At 44.0% G+C, this 24,611-nt stretch overlaps 10 protein-coding genes; 7 read left to right on the forward strand and 3 right to left on the reverse strand.

Moving 5' to 3' along the window:
- Positions 1-3,353: 3,353 nt before the first annotated feature.
- GSBLH_T00004002001 (uncharacterized protein) lies at positions 3,354-4,199 on the reverse strand (the record flags this gene model as incomplete). Its single annotated transcript, XM_013042837.1, has 1 exon — positions 3,354-4,199. The coding sequence occupies one exon, from the start codon at positions 4,197-4,199 to the stop codon at positions 3,354-3,356; it is 846 nt and encodes a 281-aa protein (XP_012898291.1).
- A 1,472-nt stretch (positions 4,200-5,671) lies between these two features.
- Positions 5,672-6,291, forward strand: GSBLH_T00004003001 (uncharacterized protein). XM_013042838.1 has 4 exons: positions 5,672-5,757; positions 5,792-5,972; positions 6,004-6,060; positions 6,092-6,291. The coding sequence occupies exons 1-4, from the start codon at positions 5,692-5,694 to the stop codon at positions 6,256-6,258; spliced, it is 471 nt and encodes a 156-aa protein (XP_012898292.1). The 5' UTR covers positions 5,672-5,691; the 3' UTR covers positions 6,259-6,291.
- Positions 6,292-7,068: 777 nt separating this feature from the next.
- On the forward strand, positions 7,069-8,670 carry GSBLH_T00004004001 (uncharacterized protein; the record flags this gene model as incomplete). XM_013042839.1 has 6 exons in its annotated part: positions 7,069-7,186; positions 7,216-7,322; positions 7,355-7,720; positions 7,752-8,037; positions 8,073-8,359; positions 8,391-8,670. The coding sequence occupies exons 1-6, from the start codon at positions 7,160-7,162 to the stop codon at positions 8,668-8,670; spliced, it is 1,353 nt and encodes a 450-aa protein (XP_012898293.1). The 5' UTR covers positions 7,069-7,159.
- An 815-nt stretch (positions 8,671-9,485) lies between these two features.
- On the forward strand, positions 9,486-9,749 carry GSBLH_T00004005001 (uncharacterized protein; the record flags this gene model as incomplete). The annotated part of the gene is made up of 1 exon (XM_013042840.1): positions 9,486-9,749. The coding sequence occupies one exon, from the start codon at positions 9,486-9,488 to the stop codon at positions 9,747-9,749; it is 264 nt and encodes an 87-aa protein (XP_012898294.1).
- Positions 9,750-10,377: 628 nt separating this feature from the next.
- Positions 10,378-13,413, forward strand: GSBLH_T00004006001 (uncharacterized protein; the record flags this gene model as incomplete). XM_013042841.1 has 6 exons in its annotated part: positions 10,378-10,477; positions 10,511-10,992; positions 11,026-11,163; positions 11,194-12,773; positions 12,806-12,945; positions 12,975-13,413. The coding sequence occupies 4 exons, from the start codon at positions 10,378-10,380 to the stop codon at positions 11,698-11,700; spliced, it is 1,227 nt and encodes a 408-aa protein (XP_012898295.1). The 3' UTR covers positions 11,701-12,773; positions 12,806-12,945; positions 12,975-13,413.
- Positions 13,414-15,356: 1,943 nt separating this feature from the next.
- GSBLH_T00004007001 (uncharacterized protein) lies at positions 15,357-17,121 on the forward strand (the record flags this gene model as incomplete). Its single annotated transcript, XM_013042842.1, has 7 exons — positions 15,357-15,440; positions 15,475-15,567; positions 15,600-15,662; positions 15,694-15,834; positions 15,870-16,115; positions 16,154-16,434; positions 16,467-17,121. 7 exons carry the CDS (start codon positions 15,357-15,359, stop codon positions 17,119-17,121), a joined length of 1,563 nt encoding a protein of 520 aa, XP_012898296.1.
- A 2,105-nt stretch (positions 17,122-19,226) lies between these two features.
- On the forward strand, positions 19,227-20,956 carry GSBLH_T00004008001 (uncharacterized protein; the record flags this gene model as incomplete). XM_013042843.1 has 2 exons in its annotated part: positions 19,227-19,280; positions 19,312-20,956. Exons 1-2 carry the CDS (start codon positions 19,237-19,239, stop codon positions 20,954-20,956), a joined length of 1,689 nt encoding a protein of 562 aa, XP_012898297.1. The 5' UTR covers positions 19,227-19,236.
- A 108-nt stretch (positions 20,957-21,064) lies between these two features.
- On the forward strand, positions 21,065-22,024 carry GSBLH_T00004009001 (uncharacterized protein; the record flags this gene model as incomplete). Its single annotated transcript, XM_013042844.1, has 3 exons — positions 21,065-21,253; positions 21,283-21,698; positions 21,733-22,024. 3 exons carry the CDS (start codon positions 21,065-21,067, stop codon positions 22,022-22,024), a joined length of 897 nt encoding a protein of 298 aa, XP_012898298.1.
- A 451-nt stretch (positions 22,025-22,475) lies between these two features.
- GSBLH_T00006753001 (uncharacterized protein) lies at positions 22,476-23,335 on the reverse strand (the record flags this gene model as incomplete). The annotated part of the gene is made up of 7 exons (XM_013042845.1): positions 22,476-22,638; positions 22,670-22,806; positions 22,829-22,891; positions 22,970-23,067; positions 23,099-23,220; positions 23,254-23,300; positions 23,333-23,335. The coding sequence occupies 7 exons, from the start codon at positions 23,333-23,335 to the stop codon at positions 22,476-22,478; spliced, it is 633 nt and encodes a 210-aa protein (XP_012898299.1).
- A 76-nt stretch (positions 23,336-23,411) lies between these two features.
- Positions 23,412-24,109, reverse strand: GSBLH_T00004010001 (uncharacterized protein; the record flags this gene model as incomplete). XM_013042846.1 has 3 exons in its annotated part: positions 23,412-23,560; positions 23,591-23,974; positions 24,007-24,109. The coding sequence occupies 3 exons, from the start codon at positions 24,107-24,109 to the stop codon at positions 23,508-23,510; spliced, it is 540 nt and encodes a 179-aa protein (XP_012898300.1). The 3' UTR covers positions 23,412-23,507.
- Between the last annotated feature and the right edge of the window lie 502 nt (positions 24,110-24,611).

Consider the following 24,611-nt stretch of genomic DNA (forward strand, 5'->3'; position numbering starts at 1 on the left):
GAGATTCGGCAGATCTAATCATTCAATCCTCAGAATCGTTCGAAACTACCTCGAATCAACAGTGAACATTGATAGAAATTATTGGAAAGAATGTCAATATCACCAATTTGAATCGATTGCAATGAATTCAAGTTCTTCAATTCAAAATCGCCCGCATAATCAGTAAAACTAAATGCCCCTATTCGAATCGATTCCAGTGATTCACAATTCAGGATTCGAAATGATTTCGAAGTGTCTCCCACCTCTTCCCTCATAGCAGCTGTCATACAGCAAAATAAGCCTGTTTTGTCAAATGTGAATGAATCATCTCCAATTTCGAGAGTCTTCAAAGACTTCAGTCCATCAATGATAAATGTCCTCACAGAGGAAAAGCTGTCATTGCCAATTTTGAGAGATTTCAGATTAATAAATCGAGAAAAGTCGAACTCAACATAAGATACATCGTTACAACACCAGTTCGGAAGGACAATCGTCGTGATCGTAGATTTTAAGGAATGAATGAATTGGTACGAATAGGATTGAGGAAATAAAACACTATGAACGTCTAGTTTTGATCCATGTAAATTTCAAAATACTTTTGACGGAGGGGAACAAAACCTTTTGGAAAGAGGATGGGAGATTAACATTGTTTTCTACTGGATCATCTCGTAGAGACATCGCTAATGTAATGAGTGGAAAACAAAATGTGGATAAAAGAAAAGAGCTTTGAATCATTGGAATATCTAATCAGCATCAATTCAATCCATCGATCCAAACTTTCCAAAACCAGAATACGAGGGTTCCAGAAACTAGAACTCGCAGAAGTGATGTTTGAGAGTTTGGGAAGGTCTGCATTTCATTGGATTCTTCGTCTTTCTCCCTACTTCGCATTGTCAAAGAACAGGAAAACGAATTTCTTCCAGCCAGAGCAGAATTCCCAAGTTTGACGATTTGCAAGGACGGAAGATCTACAAATTGAATCACTTCACTCACACTCATTCCATACCTTCCATTACGATTGATAATGACTCAGCGAATACGTAATCACCTAATGTAATAAACTGCAGTTTGGGAAGATCTACAAAAAAGAATAGCATTGTCTCCAAATTTACCATACCTTGAATGATAAATGAACTGTAATAGAAACAGTTTGAGGGAAAGTCCATCTTGCCAATTTTCAAAGATTGTAATGATGGCAAGTTCTTCAATTCGAAGTCTCCAGCAAAGTCACTGAAGCAATATTCGCCAATGTCAATCGACTCCAATAAATCACAATTCAATATGTGGAATGATTTTGATTCATTATTTCCTTTACTATTCCTTGTTTCTGTGAACGAATTATGCGCGATTTTTAATGTTTTCAAATATCGTAACTTGTTGATGGTGAAATTTTGTACAAATCCAAAAGAAAAATGACCGATTTCCAAGGACTGCAAATAAGTAAATCGAGAGAAATCAAAGGTTGTATAGTTCCTATCGTTACATGACAATTTCGGGATGGTAATCGAGATAGCAGAGGATTCAATCGACTCGAGGAAATCAAGATAATACACCTTTGAAAATATCAATCCACTGACATCTAGGATCGTAAGCATTTTCTATGAGCGATTACTATGCACAGAAAAGTCTTTAATGAAACCAAAAGCATCATTCAGATTGCCAATTTGAATGTTCGGAATATCTAATAATCAATATCAACTACTAATTCTTCTTTCTAATGTCATTTTGGTAGGCTGTTCAAAACTGTGTCCGAGAGAAACGAAGAATGTTAAACTGGGCAGGTCTAAGTGTGAGAATATGAATAAAGTAAACTACTGCGTATGCTTAGTGAGCAGGATTTGTCTTCTTTTCCATGAAGAGCAGCATAGCCAATATTGATCTTTTCTAATGATGGAAGATCTAAAAAGCAATCTTCATTCTTGTATTGTCAATACCTTCGATGACTGTAGTTAAAGAATCGTGGAATGCTCGATCGCCGAGTATTATAGTCTTTAGTTTTGGAAGATCTATCCACTCAGCATTCAAATCAATATTCAAGTACCACGAATGATACATGAGCAAAAAAAGAAATTGATCGAATCTCTTCCCACAGTTCCTATCTCCAAATTCTTTAGGGAAGGAAGGTTACTCAACTCAAACTGGCCAGCAAAGTCATAAAAACTCTTTCGTGATATTTCTATTGTTTCTAATTGTTCACAATTCAGAACATGGAATGATTTCGAATCATCAACATCGCCCCATTTCCTTTTCTTTGAGAAAGAATTCTTTCCTATTTTCAGGCTCTTCAGTCGGTTCAAGCCATCAATCTGGAATCTCTTCACTTCAATGAAGCATTCATCTCCGATTTCGATTGATTCCAACTTTAGAAACAGCGATACATCCCAGTCTCTCAGTATACATTTGTTAAACAGCTTCATGTGCTTCAGACCCACATTAAAATTACACCCGAATCCTTCATAATCTTCAACAATTGTGTCACTGTAAAACCAAACAGTATCCATCATCATACGAGATCTGCGATCATAGACTTTTCCAGTACCAAAATAATGATTATCACACCAAAATCCTTCATATTCTAATACTCCATTATTGTGATAACTCCTTCCAAATCCAATACGTTTCCCGTTTATAATGATTCCTTTATAGATCAAAATGCCATCATCATCATACATCTCGCCAAATCCAAATGGAATTTTACTGCCTCTCAGCAACTGCCCCTCAAATCGACTTCCATGCTCCAAATCGACAATTCCTTTTTCTAGCAATTCTAGCTCCCTATTTGCTTCATCGTCTCCAAATACTTTTAAGATTCTCTCCTCATTCAGTAAATAACCTTCATTCTCATACATTCCTTCATTCCATCTCAGTGCGGCACAAGTCTTGTTGCCTATTTCCACTAAAATCCATCCGTGTGGCTTCATTTCTTCATTTACTTCTCCTTGAATATTTTCAATATTTGATAAGTCAGTGTTGTATTCATATGCAAATAAATTGATTAGCCCGAGAATGGCGTCCATAGAGAAAAAGAATTGTTATGAGTTATGTCAGAAAGTGTTAGCTGAGATAACAATTGAGGTAAAACATGTGACTCCGCCTATACTTGTCGGGTGGGGTGTAATAAAAGAAAAGTAAGTACTTCTTGATCATGAGCACATTACTGTTAATTCGATATGATTCCTTATTTCAGAATTTATATTACTTCATGGAAATACGTAGCAGCTATTGAAATTGTCCCTAAGTCTAATTTGTAATGAATCCCTGCCCTATTTTGCCAAATTATGTCTGTTGTGATATCATTCTGTATCACAAAGCAGTACAGTACCAAGTATTACCGGGCAAACATTCTTTCAACTATTTACAACAAACAAACCATGTCACTTTTTGAAGAATACAAGAGGGATGAGTATCGAAGCTAATGGGAAGAGAACCAGATTTGCAGAAAGGAAGCACACATGAAGAGGAAAGTTAAATTGCAGCAAAAGTAGTTGAATAAAGAACGTGGTGCACGCAATGCCACAAAGAATCCACCGACTCCAACAATCTGTTCCTCTACTTCTTCTCTTGTCCATATCGTATCTAGTTCTATAAACGCTTTGCATGCAAAATAGCAGCATAGGAATAGCGATTCCCAGACATTCCACAGCTCCCCATATCAATAGTTCTGTCCAGAACGCATATTCGAAGCCATCCGTTGAGTCAAAAGAAAAAACACCCCAGGCAAATGCCACAAACCAAACTCCGTCCATTCTTCCTACAAAATAAACACCAAAACAAAGTGAAAGGGCGAAAGAGATAAACAGATAGCGAAGAATTGAGAATGCTAAAACACGTTGAAGACGATATTGGATGGTTCGCAAATAATAAAACAATGATAATAAAGAAAATGAACGTGGGGAAGAAGGAATCCAAGAAAGAAGCTCATACGATGAAGAGGGAAAACAGAACAACAAGATTCCCAAAAAGAGAACGAGGAGGAAAGCAGACATTCCTGGTTGAATCCATTTCATCCGAAGAAGATGATTCATGTGATGAGAGTGGAAGAGAGGCATCGCTGTAAAATCGAACGAAAACTCTTCAACAAAAGTGTGATTTCCGGACTCATTCTGATAAGAAAGAAGCAAACAGAATCGATGAATCGACTGTGAGAGCGATCCAAAATTCACACTAAACCACAATTCATCTGATGATTCCGATTGTAACTGCTCAGCTTCACTTTTCATGCTAGCAACGCTATCATCAACTAACAGCTGCGATGTGAGAATCACAGTTCCCTTCCTTGCAAACAGCTTCACCTTCACAATCGGGTGGCTTACTACAAATTCTCTCCATTCTTGGAGTGTTCGATGCCCGTTCAGATTCGCTGGCTACATGTCAATCGTGTTGATTTTCACACACAGGAGGTTCCACGATCATCGCTACCAATCGGTTCTCAAAATCACACACATTCACGTCTTTCACCGCAATCCACCCTTCTCTCACCGAAAAGAGTCTCATTTTCCCGTTATAGGCAAGCGAAGGCAGCTCCAAATCAACGACTCCCTCACGGGTCTGGTATTGAACATCAGCCCCATGTAGATGTCCACTTACATAAAGCGAAACTCCCACTTTCTTTAGAAGACTTGCTATGGTGTGAGAGTTCAGCAGAGCTAGAGGGAAGTGAGCGTATGCAATCGAGACTGAACAACTAAGCTTAATACCTATTGATAGAACGACTGCTTCTGAGAAAAAGAAGTCAGAATCGATGAGCGAAGACTGTGTGTGCCATATCCATACAAGTTAAGCCAGTAGGGAATATCTTAGACACTAACGAAACGAACTGAATTATACGAGGACGATATGAAAAGTCAATTCCTAATAAGCAAACTGTTTGGTTCTCTTTCTTTACGGAGTCAAGACGGACGCGAGAAGACTTTCCCTGGGACGAGTGGTCGGCAATTCTACTTCCATCCACGGTGAAATCATGGTTTCCAGGTAGGTCAAACCACAGAGTTCGCGGAACGACCTGCTGCAACTTCCACACATTGTCATATAACTCCCATTGTTGCTGTTGATCCCTTGAAATAAACTTCCACCAATATCCGAGGGTCATGTCTCCCGTAACGAGGACTGCATCCGGTTGCACAATAGCGAGCGCAGAGTCATTAAATATGCGTATGTTTTTATACCCAGGGGAGTGTTCATTCGGAACATGCAGATCCGTAACTTGGACGATTATTACAGAGCTTCCTGTTATTGTTAGTGCATAAACAAGTAACGGATACCATAACAAATGGGAATTAACATAATCACCACATAGGCAATAAGAAGAGTCAAGTTTGTTATCATATGCGGACCTACAGTTATCGCCCACGAAGAAAAGCAAATAAAAACGAAAGGTGAAAAATGAACAGAGTTGTATAGATGTTCAATCTTCAACGCGATCCAGAGACCAGAGTTTACCCAGCAATAAACACCCTCAGTCGACGTCTCGCTCCAGAAAATGGTGTGTTCAGCAAAAGTCACATAAAGGGTTCGTGGAGGTGGTATCCGTTTGTCACATTCTATGTCGATGAGTGAGCAATTGAATGATGTTTAAATTAAAGTCAGAATGAAAAATATGGCCCCAAGACCCAATAATATAAGCGGGGAAAACGGGAATTTGGGTGATTTGGTTTCTTTGCCTTCCACAAGTCTTTTACCAATACTTATATCAGAATTAAGTGAATTGACAAGATGGAACCAGTGTCTGATGATATTCAGAAAGCTCGTGAGGCTCTTAAGAACAGATTTGCAACTGCTGTAGGTTTTATGTGATGTTCTCGTAAGGGACTAGGGACGCGTCGGAAAGGGAATGGGAAGACGCACAAAGAAAGTGGTGCACAAAAAGAACGGCTCTGACGATGCCAAGCTGAGAATGAACCTGAACAAGGTTGGCTGCCGCCAGATCGGTGGTATTCAGGAGGTGAACTTCTTCCCCACCGAGGGAGAGATTTACCACTTCGAGAAGTGCGACTGTAAGGCTGTGTGTGGTTGTTTCACAACTAGGTTGGATTAGCCCCGAGACGAACACCACTGCTGTTTTCGGAACCCCTGAGAGAGCTCGTAGGTGGTTTGTGTAGTGGGTGAGGTTTAGCCATTACCAAGTACCTTCCTGGAATCTTCAACCAGCTTGGTTTGGCCGGTCTCATGAACAACCAGAACTTGTTCAAGGGTGCTGAGGAGAAGAAGGCTGAGGCCCAGGAGGAGGAGGATGTTCCTGAACTTGTGGAGAGCTTCGAAGAAGTCAGCAAGGAGGAATAAACAGGATACCGGGTTTGTCATTCTGATATTGGAGTGTGATTGTTGAAAACATTTTGAAACTATGAATCGGTTTGGTTTGGTTACTGAGACGAGAAGGGATAATCGATTTGGCAGTACTTGAGAAGCAGTACGGTTGTGTGTATCATGTCTCCGTTGGAGGAATTTACCAGCTGCGTACCTAAAGCAGACTACAATCACAGCAACAAGAGCAAAAAACCCACAAACACGACATTCTCTGATTTCATAGAGTTTATTACATTGTCCAACTTCAAAACGAGTTCTGAAAACGATATAGAACGATCCTGTGTTAGAGGATAGTTCGAATGCAGCGTCATCGGGAGATTTGCGTCTTAATCGTGACAAACAACTAATGACTCACCAATCTCCTGTTTTATTTCCTCAAAAGCAGACTCTGTGTGATCGATTAGCCGCTGTAAGTGATCAAAGAGTCTTTCCAGTTCCGCTCGCACTTGCTCTCGAGTTTCCATGGCGATTTCGGCAGAAGTGTCTACTCTTGATGGAAACAGCCTCTCTTTCGAATCGTTCTCACTTGCAGGTGGGGTAGGGTCCCATTCTTGCAGCTTGGCTGCGAAATTGACACGTAGTCCATTCCACATCTTCACATCTTTCTGAATATCCGATAGTTTGTCGGCTACTTGCTTTCGAAACGATTCGGGTAGGTTTGAGGGATTGTGCATGAACTATTTTTGATTCTTGTTTGCCCGAAAACCGCGGTAATTCCTTGTTTTACGAAAAGAATTCAGAATATCCTAACAGTCATTTCCTAACGCCGTAGTCGACTATGAATACGGAAGAACTAAAAGAATCGGCCGTTTCCTATGCGCTAGCCAATGGTATTCTTCATGGAGAGATTCTGAATGGCAAACAATACCAAACGCATATGCCCATCTCTCTCTTTCCGTTTGTGGTATGTGATTGTGATGTGGTGAATGGTAGTTGCCGAAGAGTAGCTATGAGAACGGTTTGGTTCTGAACGCTCTATTTCATGAATTGTTGCTTCAAATCTGTAAAAATCCTGAGTGGTTATTTGAGCAGCTAAAAGAGTGTGTGATGGAGATTGTTTTGTTAGCTATAGTATGTCCGATGACTACACTGCACATCTCGTGGATATCGCCAAGCGCGTCCTCCGCAGCCCCACCTACCAGCCCGTCATATGCGGTCTAATCCGCTCGGACTACATGATCGACGGCGAGACGAGCCAGATGCTTCAGATCGAGCTGAACACCATTTCCTGCTCGTTCCCGGGCGTGGAAGAGAAACTCACCGCCATGCATCGCTTCCTTCTCTCCTCCCACCCCGAGTCGCTTCCGTCGATCGCCGAATTCCTTCACATTCCTCTCTCCGACATCCACTCCTTCATCCAATCCCCTTCCTTCAACCAAACGCTCCGCCGGACCGCCGCGAGCTTCGCCGCCGCCGTCGATTTTTACCGATCGCTCTAGTACGCTGAACCGGCCTCCAATCATACGCAGCCACCCCGACGAGGCGTGCTTTCTACTTGTTAGCCAGGAAAACGAGAACAACAACTCGGACCAGTTCTGTATCACGCTCTTGCTGGAGGAGGTGTATCATGTCCGATGCATCTACCAAACACATACGCAGCTGATCGCGTCGATGACCGATACGGACGGTGTACTGCGCGTCCATGGCCATGAAATCGCCGTAGTCTACTATCGTAGCGGATACACTCCATCGGACTACCCGACGCCTGCGCAGTGGGAAATTCGCGAGCGACTCGAAGCTGCTCGCTGCATTAAGGTTTTTTTTTTAAACATCACCGTGATGATGATTAGTGTCCCAACGTGCTGCTCCATCTGATTGGTTGCAAGAAAATCCAGCAGCAGCTGAGTCTCCCTGGGTTTATTGAACCGTTTTTTGACGATGTTGAGAAAGCGAAACGCCTTCGCTCCTGCTTCGTTCCGATGTTTCCCGCCAATTTGGTGGTCGAAGGGCAGCCCGAAGGACTCTTCCAGGAGGTGTGCAACAACCCCTTGGAGTGGGTGTTGAAGCCGCAGCGTGAAGGAGGCGGTTATAACGTTTGGGGAGATGACATTGTGAAGATGCTCAAGAAAGGAGATTTGTAGGGTATCAAAGAGTGTTCTGATGTGCAGAAATGAATTGAATTCGATGATTCTGATGAAACGAATTTTCCCGAAGGCCAACGATGCTTTTCATGTAAGAGAGTCGGTGTGCTGCAAACGCTCTTCTTTGAACGAAATCGGATTCTATTCGTCGTTGCTGTTCGATACGAGAGACAGCAGAATGATTCGGACCGATGATATTGGCATTCTGGTCCGAACGAAGAATGCAGAATCGTTTGAGGGAGGCGTGAGCGCTGGATACGCTGTAATGAACTCGCCGATCCTTTCGAGCCTTTGGTTTGTTTGTTGAACACTTGTTTCGACACACTTGAAATCTATCTATCTATCTTTTAAGAAAATATCCGCGGAAATACAAATCCAAAATACATTCTTTGCAAACGTAAATGGCCGATAAAAGCGTTGCCGATATTACAGACGAGGAACTGAAGTGTGCGAGAATATGTATATCCAAAAGGGCGCAATGAAGTGTAGACTACATCACGGGCTTTTTCTTCCTTCCCTTTGTTTGGCTCCTCATTCTACTAAATTGGTGGCACTGCTGGAAGGTTAACACAGCGAAGGGAAAAGTGATGCATCGTTGTAAGTACAAATCTGAGTGAATAATCCTGTTGCTAGGAGTTTTTCTATTGTGATGTACATGATTCTCATTCCTTGTTGTAGATTTAAAGACAGCATTAATCGGCTGCATTATTTGGGCTGTCATCTTTGTTACTTGGGTCATTGTCTATCAATCCATGTGGAGGAGCGTCCCATTCTTCACCTCTATTCAACTCACCTCTTCGGAAGGAGTAGCCTGGGAATAAACAATGAATCCATGAATGAAATCCGTTGTACTCTATAATCAACATCTTGCTTCCTTGTTTGTTTGGAAAAACAGTTGTTTTCAGGCATGATCTTCAGTTGTCTCTTGTTGAACAGAAATGGAAAACGCATTTTCTACAAGGACTACAACCGTTCCTACAACGCTTTTGAGAAGAATCCCGAGGAAGAAACAAAACTGATCTGCGGATTTATCCTCTCGATGAACGACACAATTAAAAAGTTTTCGCCTGATAAGTAGGGACAACGGAGCTAGAGTAACCAAACAGAGAGAACGAAAGCGGCATGCGCAAATTTCAGACATCTTCCTATATATTTCACTATTTAGAATCGGCTAGCGGTGTAAAGATCATAGTGACAAGTGATCTCAGTGTACAGGACTTGCAAGAGCAGCTTTGGGATATTTATGCACTCTACTCCAAAGCGGTCGTACAAAATCCAAATTGGCAAGTCGATGATTGTATCGAGATCCCAGCGTTTGCAAGTGGTGTGGATTCTATTTTATTGTGCGTTGTTTGTTTGGCCAGCAACTCGAGGTATTTCAAATAACCCTTCTTCCATTGTTCATACAAACAAATGATTCCCTTATTCCTCTTTCTTAGACTTGGCAAATTCCAATGGCTCTTTGTTGTAAAAAGGCCAATCAGGAATACACACCTAAAAATGACTCATTCCTTTCAGTATTGTACAATTGCAGCAACAATACCTCCTGCGCTCACTACCAGGAACGTTACATAGAAACTGTCCAAGATCATACCCATTATAGCCCCCAATACCTATTTTTCATCTCGTATTTGAATCGCATACAGAAAAAAAGCCGATAATTGCATAACAAAGAAAGAGGCACAACCGCTGGCCTTTAAAGTCCTATCGATTACCCAATATTCTATAACATTACCATTTTACTTCAAAAAAAGATTATAGATGGTCGATTCTTTGACATCTGTAAGAATTCCAGAAATTGAACCTTATTTCATTATTCTGTAAAGATAGAGAATATGCCGCAAAATAAGAAGCGGGACGATGCAATGAGTCAGATATCTGTACTATTTGCTGAATCAGAGAGATACTTGTATAGAGTTTAAAATCGGCTCAGGAAGGAGTGTTGCAGAAGATCTATGAGTTGTATAAGCATCCATCCAAGAGTCAGAACTGTGGGAACCGCGGTATTATTGACATGGCGGCTGATGTAGGGTTAGCAAAGTTGCCGCCACGAAATAAAGCGACTGTCATGATTCTGGGAAATCATTCTTCCGGCAAATCTTCGTTCATCAACTGTGGGTCGTTTTTTGTATGTTTTGATTATGCAGGGTATCTGAAGGAGAATGTTCTGCCTACTGGAGCTGCTGTGGAGAGCCGTGGCTTCACTCTCGTTTCTCAGAGTGAAAAAGAAGCGCCTCCTTTGAAGGGAGAAGCAACTCTGCGATACTTCCCGCAACTCAAAGGGATTCAAAAGTTTGGAAAGGGATTGATCGAGAATCTCAGCACGATCGTTTCAATTTCGCACGAACGCTGCTTCCCTGACGTGGACTTCATCGACACTCCTGGATTGGTGGATGGGAGCGTGGAGTATCCATTTGATGTAAACCGCGTCATCCTGTTTCTCGCTGATTTTGTGGATCTGATCTTCGTTTTTCTGGACCCTCACGAGCAAGCTCTGGGCTCTCGCACGATGGAAGTGGTCAAACTTCTCAACGAAAACCATTACGACAAAATGTGTTACTACTTGACAAAAATCGACACTTTAAATTCCATCGCGGATCTTATGAAAGTAGCGAACCAAACAACGCAAGTATTGAGTTTTAACTGCTTGCTTTTCCCATAGAACCTGGCTCTTCGTGTCAAAAACACGCACGGTTGGGAGCTTCCGACGATTTACCTCACATCCGACGATAAACTCGAAGAAGACAACGAATTCCGCGAGGTCAACATGATCTCAAAGATTTGCGATCGCATCGACTTGGTGAAAATAGCCCCGATTTCTGACAGATAGGTGGTGAAGCAAAAGATTCAGGACAATTTGTTGGTGTTGGAGAAGGATTGCAATGCCATTCTAGCGAAAACCGAATCGGAGCTGCATCGAAGCATTCGATCCAATGCGCGAATGACTCGCCTGCGTCATTACCGCAATTGGAACATTGTTTTTTGGGTGTTGGGGCTGCTTTGCATGGGTTTGTATGTGGCAATGCAGTTCGTGGATGAGGGCAAAACGATCCAGGAAGAAACGAATTCGGTGTGGAGGACGCTTCATTGGATGAAGACGCAGAGCAGGGGATTGTTGCCTGCGTTTTCGGTGTTGTCGACGGTGAAATGGGTGGCGAGTTTGTGCGGGATTCATGGCGGAATGCTGCTGATTGTGCAGCTTCTGATGGGGTGCTGGAAAGTGCCGTCGAAGGAGAAATTGGGGCAGTTGCAGGCGAATCGGAAGGGGTTGAAAGCGATGATCGGTTATCGAGAAGAGCTGTATAATCAGTACATTAAGTTTTGGATTGTTTGTTAGTAATAGGGTTAAGATTGATTGGTGTTGGTAGGTAGGTTAATTGGTTGATTCGTTTTCCCCTTGCTCACATGGTTACAATGTACATTGACTCGATTGCTCCTCGTTTCATACACTCAAACAACAAAAGATTGATTCACTAGCGAGATCCGCTCCGAAATCTCCTGCACTACGCTTCACACACACTCGCAAAACTTTACAAAGCTCCTCGTTCACGAATCCTTCACTGCTACTCGCTGGCCAAGCGAGCGAAGCGGAGAGAGGATCAGTCAATTCGCCTGTCGTGTACTGAGTGAAGATTTCACGCTTCCGAAGATACTCTCCGTAGAGCATTTTATTGATTTGAGAAATCCATTGAACACATTCCGACACAGAAATCGAGATTCCAGAGCCCTGAATAGCGATACTACCTACTGGAATGGTCTACAAACGGGAAATAAAAATCTGAAATCCTACAGGAAAGTTATTAAACGCCTCTGTTTCCAACTTCAGAATCTCGTTTATCACTAAAGCATGCATAGAGCTTCTACAAATCAATAGGACACACCACAAAAACAATTGCTGAGATATAATCCGCCAATTGTTCTCAATATCCATGGAAAGCTTCTGGGCAAGCACATGCGTGGCGCCTTTCCAAGAAACGAGTACTCCCACAGCATATCTCGATCCAGCTTCGTCCAAATCATTTTCTCCCTGACGAACGGCCGATAAACGACGACTCAGTCCACAAAGAGAGTTGAAAGCATCACACAGCACTTGCTCGTATTCTCTCCACGCCTCTACCTAAATATAGGAATCAAAACAACAGAGAACGTACCTTTTTCAACACTCGCACAAGCAACTTGTATGCTTGGTCATTTTTCTTGTTCATACCCACAAAATGACCGACTTGATATGAAAGGCCAACGCACTGACAATTTTTTTGATTCCCATTCTGAGTATGGAGGTAGAATTGGATGTTGAGGCATTGAGAGCCAATCTTCGAACAGACGGAAGACAAAAGAATGCCATGAGGGAACTTCGCATGGAGAAAGGTTCTACCTATCGTGCCGATGGCTCGAGCACTGTCTCCCATGGTAGGTTGAAAGTGCATATAGATAATAGGCAGGAAACACGACAGTGGTAACATCAGTGTATGGACCCAAGATGAGTAGCTCCAGGCCAGCAAATAGTAGCAACAAGGCAAATATCACAGTGAATATAGGCTATACAAACGAGAAAAACAGTAGGAGAACGATTGGCGTGTAAGTGTAGGTATGAATTACACACACCTGGAGTACACTGTCCAAAAGTTGCTGGAAAACGTGATTCAGTGTTCTCTCTTTCCCAAGACAGATATTTGTATTTACTGCCAAGTAATTTGTGATGACGGATCTCTCCTGTCCACAATCCTGAATTCTGTCATGTTAGCGCTTGCCGATAGCGAGATTCCGCTCACAACCAAATACGCGTCCGTTAGTTTGTTATTGTCCGCAAAAGGTGAAGTTCTGCCTGATCCTTGCAAGGAAGAGGAGGAAGGAGTTGATGATGATGTCTGTTGTTTGACTTGTAGAATCTGGGAAATGCGACGATTGCCTATAGTGAAGAAGGAGAAGTGATGACGTTGGAAACCTTCGGAATCCTGTCTGATGAAACGTTGAATTCGATGTTGTCGCTGGGTCGTGATTTGTCAAAGCGTATTTTTTATCTGTTCGATCACGAACTTTTGGCATAATTTGGTTGTTTGTTTGTTGACACACGGCTGTTGGACGGCGATGGTGAATCGGCAACTGATTTATGGACTCATTGCGGCTGGAGTTGCTGCGGCATGCTACCGCATGTACAATTTAGATCAGTACAAGAGATACAGTGCTGAGAAACTGAAGAAGGAGAGAGAAGCCAAGGAGAAGGCTGACTACTATGAATTCATAAAGGAACGACGTCATCGCAGGTGATGACTAGTAAAAACCCTGAATTCTAGATTAAATACGCTGCAGAATATTGTTGCATGTGGAATTTGCTTCTTAGCCGGCTATTTGTTTGGCGAAGGAAAGCGTACACTGGAAGATGCATCGAGTGCATAACGATGCGATACATATGCAGAGACATCGGGTTTCTGTGAATGCTTGTGAAGTTTCTGTGTTTTCTCAAAATAACTCTTCTCAAACCATGATCCTTGACTATTTCTTCTATACACATGCTGTAAACTCCTGTTTTCGACGAAGATTGGAGGAACAGATTATCTCTACCTTCTGTACGAATTTCGATATATTCCTTGATAATAGATGTATCAGAGAAGAGTGAATGTCAGAAGCTAAAAGACTATGTGTGTAATATCCGAAAGAACAACGGTGTTCCTCTGGATCCTTACTTGCATAAGATCGTCCTTGTGGGAGACACAGAGGCCATTAGCGCTTGTCTGTATAATGTTTTTGACATTAGTGACAAAGTTGAGATTGTGTTGAGGATCATCAACAGTGACTCGTGTAAAATAGGTAGTACTATTCCCATTAACATTATCAGTGAATCTCTTCACGATATAATGTTTTCTGTCAATTCGATTCGAACGTTTCCTTCCCTGCATTGTCAGCAACTTCGCGAGTTGACTTTCGGAGCCCATTGCTGCGATCACAGTCCTTATCTGTTTCTATCGTGCTTGGAAGTTCCCCATTTGCGCAAACTAGTATTTGAGTCGGCTTCGTTTTCTGGAACCACTTCCTGTATCATTCGAAATTTGCCTTTTCTGCAATCGATCACCGTGAATGAAAGCGCGTTCTCACCTCTTTTATTCCAGAGCTACATTCGTATCCATCTCTCCCTTCTCCTTTTATCCTTCTAGAGCTGACGGATGTAGAAAAGGACGCTTTTATTGCTTGCCACTCGGGACAGCTCATTTTAGACAACCTCCCTTCGCTCTCCACGCTGTTCCTCACCGACGGGTGTTTTCTCGCCTATCACTTTGTCCACTTAACCAATCTTCCCCTCCTAACCTCCTTCACCACGGAGAATAGTTGCTTTGCTGGCGTGCAGACGCTCCAGCTGAATAGCGAGGCCTTGCGAACGGTCAGTTTGGGTCCTGGAAGTTTCCGATTCACCAAACAATTGGAGATTAAAGCAGCCATGCTGACATCCTTTGTGGTGGGTCGCTTCTGTTTCCATGAAGCGGAAGCAGCGCGTTGGAACGACTTGTCTCACTTGCAGAACATTGAAATAGGGTACAAAGCGTTCGAAAAATCGAGGCTTGCAGAGATTAGGAGTGATTTCCGTTTCGATAAATTGAATTGTAGACTGCGACGCGCTGAAAAGCGTGCAAATCGACAAGTGCTGCTTTGTCAACGCGCAGTCGTTCGAGTTGGACAATCTGAAGGAGTTGCTGTTTCTTCAAGTGCTGAGTTATTCGTTTATGAACACGAAAAGACTCAGCCTGAAGCAGTTGCCAAAGTTGAAGTATCTTCGCTTTGATGGATCTTCGAAATTGGCGTGTTTTGCAAACACGGAAGAAGTAGTCGTGGAAAATGTGCCACAACCGTACACCTTGGAGATTGATAGTTCTTGTTTTAAGAAGGAAGGTGTGAACCGGATCCTGAGAGCATTTTCTTAGAGACGCAATTGTTTGTTTGAGTCTATCGAAACGAAATAGGAGAGAATGAATAAGGGCCCATGGTTGAAAGTATTGGGACATGTTTGATTTGAATTCGAATTGGGGGAAAACAGAGAAGAAGTGGTTGCTCTCTAGTTTTGATAGTGGATTTGTCGGAACCATGGTATGGAGGCGTCAGGGAGAGAGTTAGAATGTAGGGTAAAACAACGTACATCCTGTTTGAAGCTGCCTCGGGCTATTCTCTATACGAAGTGGTGGAGAAGGAGGAGATTGCGAGCCTTACCAAACAAGTGATGTGTAGTGTGGAATGGCTGATTTGTAGGTACAAGAGAGTCTGAGTGATTTCAGTAATTTCAGCAATCTGGTGAAACTGAAGGCGTTCGTTGTATGGGTTGGGTTTGTATATTGACGCGCAGCCTTTCGAGAGTGCAGAAGATGCGTTAGAAAACTGCAACAATATATCTGAGGGCGTTCTGAGCAACACATTAAAACTATTTTTGGAGGTGAACATTCCTTCTGTGAAGAAGCTGAAGGATAGCACGATCACTCTGGGCGTCGTAGGTGTTTTAACTCCTGGAAGTCATTGCCTCAGATCGACGCGAAGATCGGCCAAGCCATCCAAGAAGAGTTGAAGATCCCCTGCATGACGAACGATGTGGTAGCCGAACTCTGCCGCGGAATCCGCCAGCACTACAGCAAGTTCGTGACGTCTCTGTCGAACGGCGCGGCGGAGAAAGCGATGCTGGGTCTCGGGCACTCGTACTCGCGCGCCCACGTGAAATTCAACGTGAACCGCGAAGACAACATGATCATCCAAGCGATCTGCCTCTTAGACCAGGTACCTTCTCTCTTTTTCTCTCTCTCTCTCACCCGCAGATCGACAAGGATCTGAACACCTTCGCGATGCGCGTGAAGGAGTGGTACGGCTGGCACTTCCCCGAGCTGAAGGAGCTCGTCAAGGACAACGCGCTCTACGCGCGCGTGGTGCGCACCGTGCAGTCGCGCGCCTTCTTCCACGACGACGACTGCGTCGCCAAGCTCGTCCCCGTGGTGCTCGACGAGGCGCTCGCGCGCGAGATCCGCGACGCGGGCCGCGCGTCGATGGGGCAGGAGCTCTCCGCGACGGACCTGCAGAGCGTGAACCTCTTCGCGGCCAAGTGGGCTTCGCTTTGGTTCGGCTAACGCGCAGAGTGGTGGAGCTCGCCGAGTACCGCGAGGATCTCTTCGCGTACCTGCAGGAGCGCATGCACTCGGTGGCGCCGAATCTCTCCGCGCTGATCGGAGAGGTCGTGGGCGCGCGGCTGATCGCGCACTCCGGGTCGCTGGTCTCCCTCGCGAAGTGCCCAGCGTCCACCATCCAGATCCTCGGAGCCGAGAAGGCGCTCTTCCGCGCGCTGAAGACGCGCAGCAACACGCCGAAGTACGGCATCATCTTCCACAGCAGCTTCATCGGGCGCGCGGGGGCGAAGAACAAGGGAAGAATCTCGCGGTATCTGGCGAACAAGTGCTCCATCGCGTCCAGACTGGACTCGTTCGCGGAGGAACCCACCGAGCTGTATGGAATGAAGATGAAGGAGCAGGTCGAGCAGAGATTGAACTTCTATGAGACCGGAGTGCCGCCGCAGAAGAACATTGATGCGATGATGGAGGTGGCGGAGGAATTGAAGGGGCAGAAGAAGGAGGTGGAAGTGGAAGAGAAGAAGGAAGTGGAGGAGAAGAAAGTGGAGGAAGAAAAGAAGGAGGAGAAGAAGGAGGAGAAGAAAGAAAAGAAAGAAAAGAAGGAGAAGAAGAAGGAGAAAAAGGAAAAGAAAGAGAAGAAGGATAAGAAGAAGAAGAAGAACTGAGTGAGTTTGATCGTATTTTATTTATGTTATTCGCTGGTTTGAGCTACACACAGATTTCGTAATGTGGAAAGTGCTGACTCGATTTCGCGGGTCCGTGTTCCCTACAATGTCTTTTAGGAGCTTGTCAACGCTCTCCACCGAACTCAACTCCTCCTTGGATGAATTTGTAACACAGAACACTCCCGATAAGCGCTCGTCTTCTCTTGCATCCATTGGGGGTATGATTTCTGAAATGGGAAACAAGGAAAGGTAGGTTTGACCACCACTGTTGATTTTAGGAATGCGCTTCTCAATCGCATTTCTGTACCGGCGGAAGAAGTCGATATCAAGAAAATCAAGGCGTGCATTCGCTCCGATTTTCACATCCACAATCTTCGCACGGTACTCTTTGCTTTCGATTCCTTTCTAACAAACAGTACCGAAATCGGCTTGCCCTCTACGCAGAGCAGTGGAAGCCTATGGACGGTCGTGTATTGTCCGTAGTTCCTTTTCTCCTAGATCCTGCATCAGCTCTACATGTGTATGTTCCGACAGCGACACTTTAACATGCTTCTCTCCTTCCACGACTTTCTCATCAAACGCGACGTCTTTCCACACACACTCTTTCACATAGGGCTACGTCGACATCAATCCCACTTCCGCAGACATTCTCCTCATCGCCTCCGCGTTTTCTCACGCCAAAGAAGTCGGCTTCCAGGTCTGGGAGACGATTCCCGAAGCGTGGCGCCACAACCCGCCTCTCTTATACTCTTACATCATGCTCTTGTTTTCAGAGAGACGCTTCCAGGAAGGAAACAAGCTTTTAGAGCAGGAAACGCAGGAACAAAACGAAAAAAGCGCCAGTTGGAGCTGGAAGCTGTTGAAAGGATATGAGTTAGCGGGCTGTTTTGACGATTGTTTGGAACTAGCAAACGAGATGTGCGAGAAGGCGAACAATTCGTCGCCCATCTTGCATCCCTTCAGCATTGACGCCATCATTACTTCACTTTGTCGAATGTGGAATTACCGGAAAGTGAAGGAGTACTATGCGCTTGCCACGCAGAACCATGTCAAAATCGAGCTTACAACCATCGACAACATGATTCGGTTGTGGGTCAAAACGAATCTGTGGAGCACAGTGCTTGATGGCATGCGCGAAAGAGCTCGAGAGGAGAATATTGAGCTGTCCCACGAGGAGTACGCGCTGGCTGGGTGCTGAATCGTAGCGAACTGTTCCTGCAGTGGAAGGCCAAAACCTTCTTCTATCGGCAGGCCGGATTGTTCTTTTCAAAGAGGCTGGTGATGCAGAACGCCCGTTTTTTTGTGCAAGACGAAGATGAAATTCGTACTCGATGGAGGGAAACATGAACGATAGGTTTGGATCATCGGAATATCGACATGGATATTATGAAACTTATGATGTATATCTTGCTGGACAATTCACCAACCAAATTTCTGGAATGTTGTCAGGATGCAGAGACGTTCTGCATTCGAAGCTTCCGATGGCCTGCATCGTTATCTACATTCCTCGAGCGGACAATGTATCCTCCTATCGAGAACAAAATCATTGTGGGAATAGTGTTCCTAAATAAGGTATAGAAGGACTGTGTGGAGATTCCAGTGATAAGCATTTTAAATCGGAGAGAAGAGCTTTCTGAATTGGACAAGCGATTATCGCACATTTACCCGTCTTCAGAAGAGTGTGATGAAATTCTAGGAATTGCTTAGTGTTTACCGCTTGTTGTTTGTTGACCAGAGTACTCTGTAGAATCGTCGAGGTTGTTCAACTTCATTTTCCCTATTTCTCCATAGAAATGGGTAGCGCATATTGCGTTGAGTCCATCGATATGCAATTCAATTGCAGAGACGATAATGAATCAATTCCGAATCACAGGTACATCCAATTCACTTCCAGAATGATTGATTCGATAGAGTATGCGACTTCAATTCAGCTGATAGAAATTGGCGTCCAATAGTACCCTATTTACTACGAAAATAGGGTATCAAAAGGAGGTCAAATCGTCGAGGCCTTCCTCTCCTATTTTCAACTAGGATAGTGCAGCCAATCAAATGGTCGTGGATTTCTCTGATCTACAATTATCATTATTTTATTTAACAATGAATACAGCGATAGAAATGACAAATATGGCAGAGGACAGACAGTCCGGACGTCAGGAATTGTAGGTTATTGAGTGGTTCACTAATTTTTAGAGTTTGTTCTCCTTGTGAGAATAAGGACTGCAATTGTGCTGAGCACGCCGGAGTTGATCACCTTTTGAATCAAAATTGCGGACATCAAGTTGTGGAGCATGATGGCCACTACGATTTCGTGATGAATGGAAATCTTCATCACCTTCACAATGATCATTTTGATAATCACGGTATTTACGATCCTGAAAAGTGTAAACCTGTGAATCTCTATATGCACAGTATCCGAAAATTGGTAATGGATACGGTCGGGTCAGATGGTTTTGGAATCATTCCTCATGACTATCCCGAGCCTGGTAATGAAAAGCGTCAGTACAACCTAACCAGTGAGGAAAAAAAGAATTTTGTGGAGCAGAGAAATGCAAAGATCCGTATGATGAAGAAAGATCAGTGCCGTTTGGTGTGTATGATGACGCTGACTGGAACTTTCATGGTTGTGGAGTTCGTCGTGGGTATTATTGCTGGCGCTCTTGCATTGCAGGCGGATGCCATGCATATGGCGTCTGATCTGATTGCTTTGATTGTTGGTTACTGTGCTATCTCGCTCTCGCAGAGACCGGAGAACGAGTCGGATACGTATGGCTGGTCTCGTTTTGAGGTGGTGGGAGCCATGGTGAACTCTGTGTTCCTTCTGTCTGTGTGCCTCAACATTATCATCGAGGCACTGACCCGCTTCTTCGATATTAGCGAAGCCCAAGAGAGCATGTCGAAGGGCAGTACGTTGAATCTGAGCGTGGCCATTTTGGGTCTGGTCATCAACATTTTGGGTCTGTTCTTCTTGTCATGTGGAGATGGCGACGGACATGCTCATCATCATCATCACCACGGACATGACCATGGACATGATCACGATGAAGAGGAAGAGCATGATCATGACCACGATCATGACCACGATCACGACCACGATCATGACCATGAGCACAAGCACGATCACGATCACGATCACGATCACGATCATGACCACGATCACGACCACGACCACGACCACGACCACAAGGAAGTGATAGTGTCTGTGGATATCGAGGAGGGCAAGCCGAAGGAGAAGAAGAAGAAGCACTCTGCGAACCTGCAGGCTGTGATTCTGCACGTCGCTGGCGATGCCATGGGCTCCATCGCGGCCATCATCTCCGCCTGCATCGTGAAGTTCGTTCCGGAGGACCAAACATGGCGATTCTACGCGGATCCCGTCTGTTCCATCCTCATCGTGTTCCTCATCCTCTCCAGCTGCATCCCGCTCTTCAAGAGCGTGCTGAACATCCTGCTGCAGTCGGCGCCGAAGACCCTGAACATGGCGAAGCTGCGCGAGAGCATTCTGAAGGTGGAGGGAGTGCTGTACATCCACGGACTGCACGTGTGGCAGCTGAACGAGGACGTGACGGTGGGGTCGGTGCACGTCATCTGCAAGCACGAGTGCAATCACCAATTGCTTATGGACCGCGTGAAGAAAGTGTTTCATAGCGCGAATATTCATAGCAGCTGCGTGCAGGTGGAGGTGGTGAGAGACCAGGGAGCGCTGGATGTGTGCAACGATATCGTTTGCAATAATAAGAACTGCATTGCTCATCACTGCTGCGCGTCGCAACGGATCGGCAGAGAGGTCAATGGACAGACCTCGGAAAACACGCTGATCAAGGCGAGCTCCATCTAAAAGGAGGCTGGGGAATCGAGAAATGAATAAGTTTACAGTGAATTACTTGATTTGAGTCATTGACATACTACTTAATTTGCATAGGATTATTTAAACTTGTTTGTTGCTATGAAGAAAATCAACATCGCCATTACGGGCTGCGGACATGGAGAGTTGGATACGTATTATCGATTGTGTGATCTGCTGGAAAAGCAAGGAACGCCAATCGATCTGCTTATCATTACCGGAGATTTCCAAGCGGTACGCAACCAAGAAGACTTGGGCTGCAAGGAATCACCGCAAAAATATAAATTAATGGTAAGGTTTGTGATCTGGTAGTCATGTAGCGAACTTTCTATCGATATTACAATGGAGAGAAAAAAGCGTCTGTACTAACCATATATATTGGAGGAAACCATGAAGCTGTAAATTATCACCAAGAACTCTATTATGGTGGATGGGTAGCTCCCAACATCTACTACATGGGAGCTTCCAACGTGATCCGCTATAAAGGTTTGAAAATTGGAGGGATCTCCGGAATCTACAAACCCTTTGACTACCATAGGGGATATTATGAAGCTCCTCCATATACTAGCACTTCTTCGGAAGAAAAGGTTTCAAGCTACCACCTTCGTGAAATAGAAGTCCGCAAGATGTTCAGTTACCCTTATAAGCTCGATATCATACTCTCTCATGATTGGCCCGAGGGAATATACAACTATGGAGACCGCAATTGGCTTAGCAGGAGGAAGAGTGGCTTTGTGTATTTTCTGTTTGTTTTGTTGTATCGTTCGTAGGAAGGACATGGAGGAAGGATCATTGGGCTCTATTCCTTGTATGTCATTGCTGAAGCACAACAAACCACGCTACTGGTTTGCATCGCACATGCACGTCAAGTTTACCGCTATCGTTCCACACGACGACGAAGGGAACGAAACCACCAAATTCCTTGCGTTAGACAAATGCTTGGCTCACAGAGACTACTTCCAAGTGCTTCCTTTCGATATCGACGACGCGTTCGCTGAAGATTCCAATGTAGAACGTGCAGTTCTTCTTCGATGTAGCTCTACTATGATCCGGAATGGTTAATGATCGTGAAGGAAGCACAGGCCTATCTCTCCACATCGTACAAAGCCGTCACTCCTTCGTCGCTTCCCATTTCCCAGGAAACACGCGCATTCGTTGAGGATTTGTTTGCGAAAGCGGCGAACGCGCAGGGCGTAGCGATTCCGAGGAATTTCGTCCCCACGGCGCCGCTTTATTTTGGATCGACGGTCGATTATTACAACGGAACACCTGCAGTGCGTCGCGGAAACAATCAAACCGATGCGTTCTTGTCGATGCTAAGTCTGTCGCATGTGCTGACGATCCCTTACGAACCAGAGAGAATCGAACCAGTGAAAGAAGAGAACGAAGGAGATCCGAATGCAGTGGATCTGGATGATTGATATGAACTATAATAATCTATTGAGAATTGTTTGATGGAACAACAAACATGTGTGTGTATAAATAGAAGAGATAATAACATAACCACAGAGAATCAAAACACGGTGATGAGAGCGAATACTGCATAGAGAAGCACCAAGGGATACATGATGATGTATCGCTGGTCCGTGCTTCCGAGAAGCAGCTCGATAAACCGGGACGCAGAGAACGAGGACCAGAGAATGCAGAGAACGGAGACAACCCATCCGAGAATGTTGCTAGAGATAAAAACTTAGAAACAGCGAAAACGTCACGGAAAGAACCAGCGAGAATAGACACAGGAAGAGAAGAGGGATCATGGAATAGCCTAGAATGCTCATTACCGAGGTCAGCGAAATGGTGTTGGAGGAAGAGTCGCTGAGAAGCTTCAAAAGAATGTAGCTAGTCTAACAAGAAACAAAAACACACGTACATGAGCGTGCATCCGGCGAAGAAATAACCGAACGTGTATCCAAATTGAATTCTTCCCTTCTAGAAATGAACTCCGGCAAAAAGCGCGACAAGAAGGAGTAGGAGCGACAGAACGAAACAAAAGATGATAGGACCAACGAGGTCTGCATCATTTACGAGGACGTTGTCGATTGATTTGCGAGGATTCAAAACGACGAGAATCTTCTTGAATATGTGACTGAAATCAATTCCCAATTCTATATATTTGCGAATCAAATCGATTCGTACCCTCTAGGAGTGGAGGCTCGTTGCTATAGTCTTCTTCCTCCGGTGTTTGCATATACCCAAATCCGAAGTCATTTTGCGTGTTGTACGATGTTGGGACAAATGGCTGATAGGAAGCCGGAGCGCTATTCAGTGATCAGCTCACAAAACCTCAGTACGCATCAACATTCATCCAATCGTCATCAAATGCCTGACCGTAGTTACTCTATGAAGGAAGGGGAAGAAAGAAAAGGCTACCATTCCTCGAAAAGAAAAATGGGAAATGCATGTACAACGTTTGAAAAATAGAAGCAAATGAGTGTGCAACAAACAAAACCAATCTAGTTTAGAACGAGAAATACATGCATAAACACTTAGGTGGAACGCACTATTAATCCATAATAATGCTTTAAGAAACGCGCAATAAAGTTTCTTAAAAACGTTGACTCTGATAGCATTGTCGTAAGAAATTCAAAAAGACCATAACTACAATCACATGCTCTTTTAAAAACATACCTCCTTCCTCATAAGGTTGAGGTAGAAAATCTCCATAAGGCGCAAAAGTTGAGGGAGAATCAGAAGGTGATAAATTGGGAGAAGAAGAAGCGGAAAGAACAGGGGACGGGCTAACAGCTGGAGAACTCATGGTAGAAGATTCACTCAACATGGATTCTTCATGAATAACTGGACGAGAAGCGCTAATATTCTTGTAATGGATTTTTACATGCCGCCGCAAATGATCAGAACGGGCAGCAGTGTAAGAACAAAACTCACACTTGTAAGGTTTTTCCTTCGTATGAGTTCGCTCGTGACGTTTTAAGTGACCCGAGCGGATGGTTTTATAATGACAACCAGGAAATTTGCAACAGTAGTAGTAAACTTTCTTTGAACTGGAATTGCCTACAAAATTATTTTTAATATTCAAGGCATACTAGGGATAACTTGGAGCTGCATTTTATAAGCCTCAAACCAAGTTAATTTTTTTTGTGGAATTAAAAGTGGAAAGGAGAACTGGGGAGTTTTTAGTAATAACATGATAACTATGAGATATTGTTACTACTCCAGTCTTCGTCATCGAGCGCATGATTAGCAATTTGAGGGACTTCTTGTGCTGTAGGAAATTCATTGCTGGTGCGCCGCTGAGCTCGAAAAGAACACTTTCAGAGATGACAAGAAATCTTTGCAGCGCCCAAATAAAGGAGAAATATGCTTATAGAATCAAAAAGAGAAGAGAAAAGCCGAAAATAAACTTGAAAAAACGATCCTAAACTGTTTGGTGGAAAATGATGGAGAACCTCTCTGTGTATCAATCGCTAATTTCTCACACTCATGTTCCATGATCTGTCCATTCTCCCGGGAGTGCGGGCATTTTATCCCTATATTTGTCGTACTCTGACAGGTCGTCTAAATCCTGGAAATATGGGGAAGGTGGTTTGTTTCCGTTCATTTGTTTCAAGTCGGTTTAATATGACTATACCCAGGAGTTCTTTCCAACTCTCTTATCAGATTCCTCAAACGAGGTACAAATAGGGAATTG

Source organism: Blastocystis hominis (assembly GCF_000151665.1).
Source record: "Blastocystis hominis, Singapore isolate B (sub-type 7) whole genome shotgun sequence assembly, scaffold_5".
Taxonomy (NCBI): domain Eukaryota; class Bigyra; order Opalinata; family Blastocystidae; genus Blastocystis; species Blastocystis hominis.

What these genes read in the sequence shown, in the direction of transcription:
- GSBLH_T00004003001 (XM_013042838.1), top strand. Translation starts at nt 5,692, where the DNA reads ATGGAACCAGTGTCTGATGATATTCAGAAAGCTCGTGAGGCTCTTAAG. An exon ending in AGAACAGATTTGCAACTGCT is followed by an intron (nt 5,758 to 5,791) that starts GTAGGTTTTATG and finishes GTAAGGGACTAG; the next exon opens with GGACGCGTCGGAAAGGGAAT. An exon ending in CCACTTCGAGAAGTGCGACT is followed by an intron (nt 5,973 to 6,003) that starts GTAAGGCTGTGT and finishes TTTCACAACTAG; the next exon opens with GTTGGATTAGCCCCGAGACG.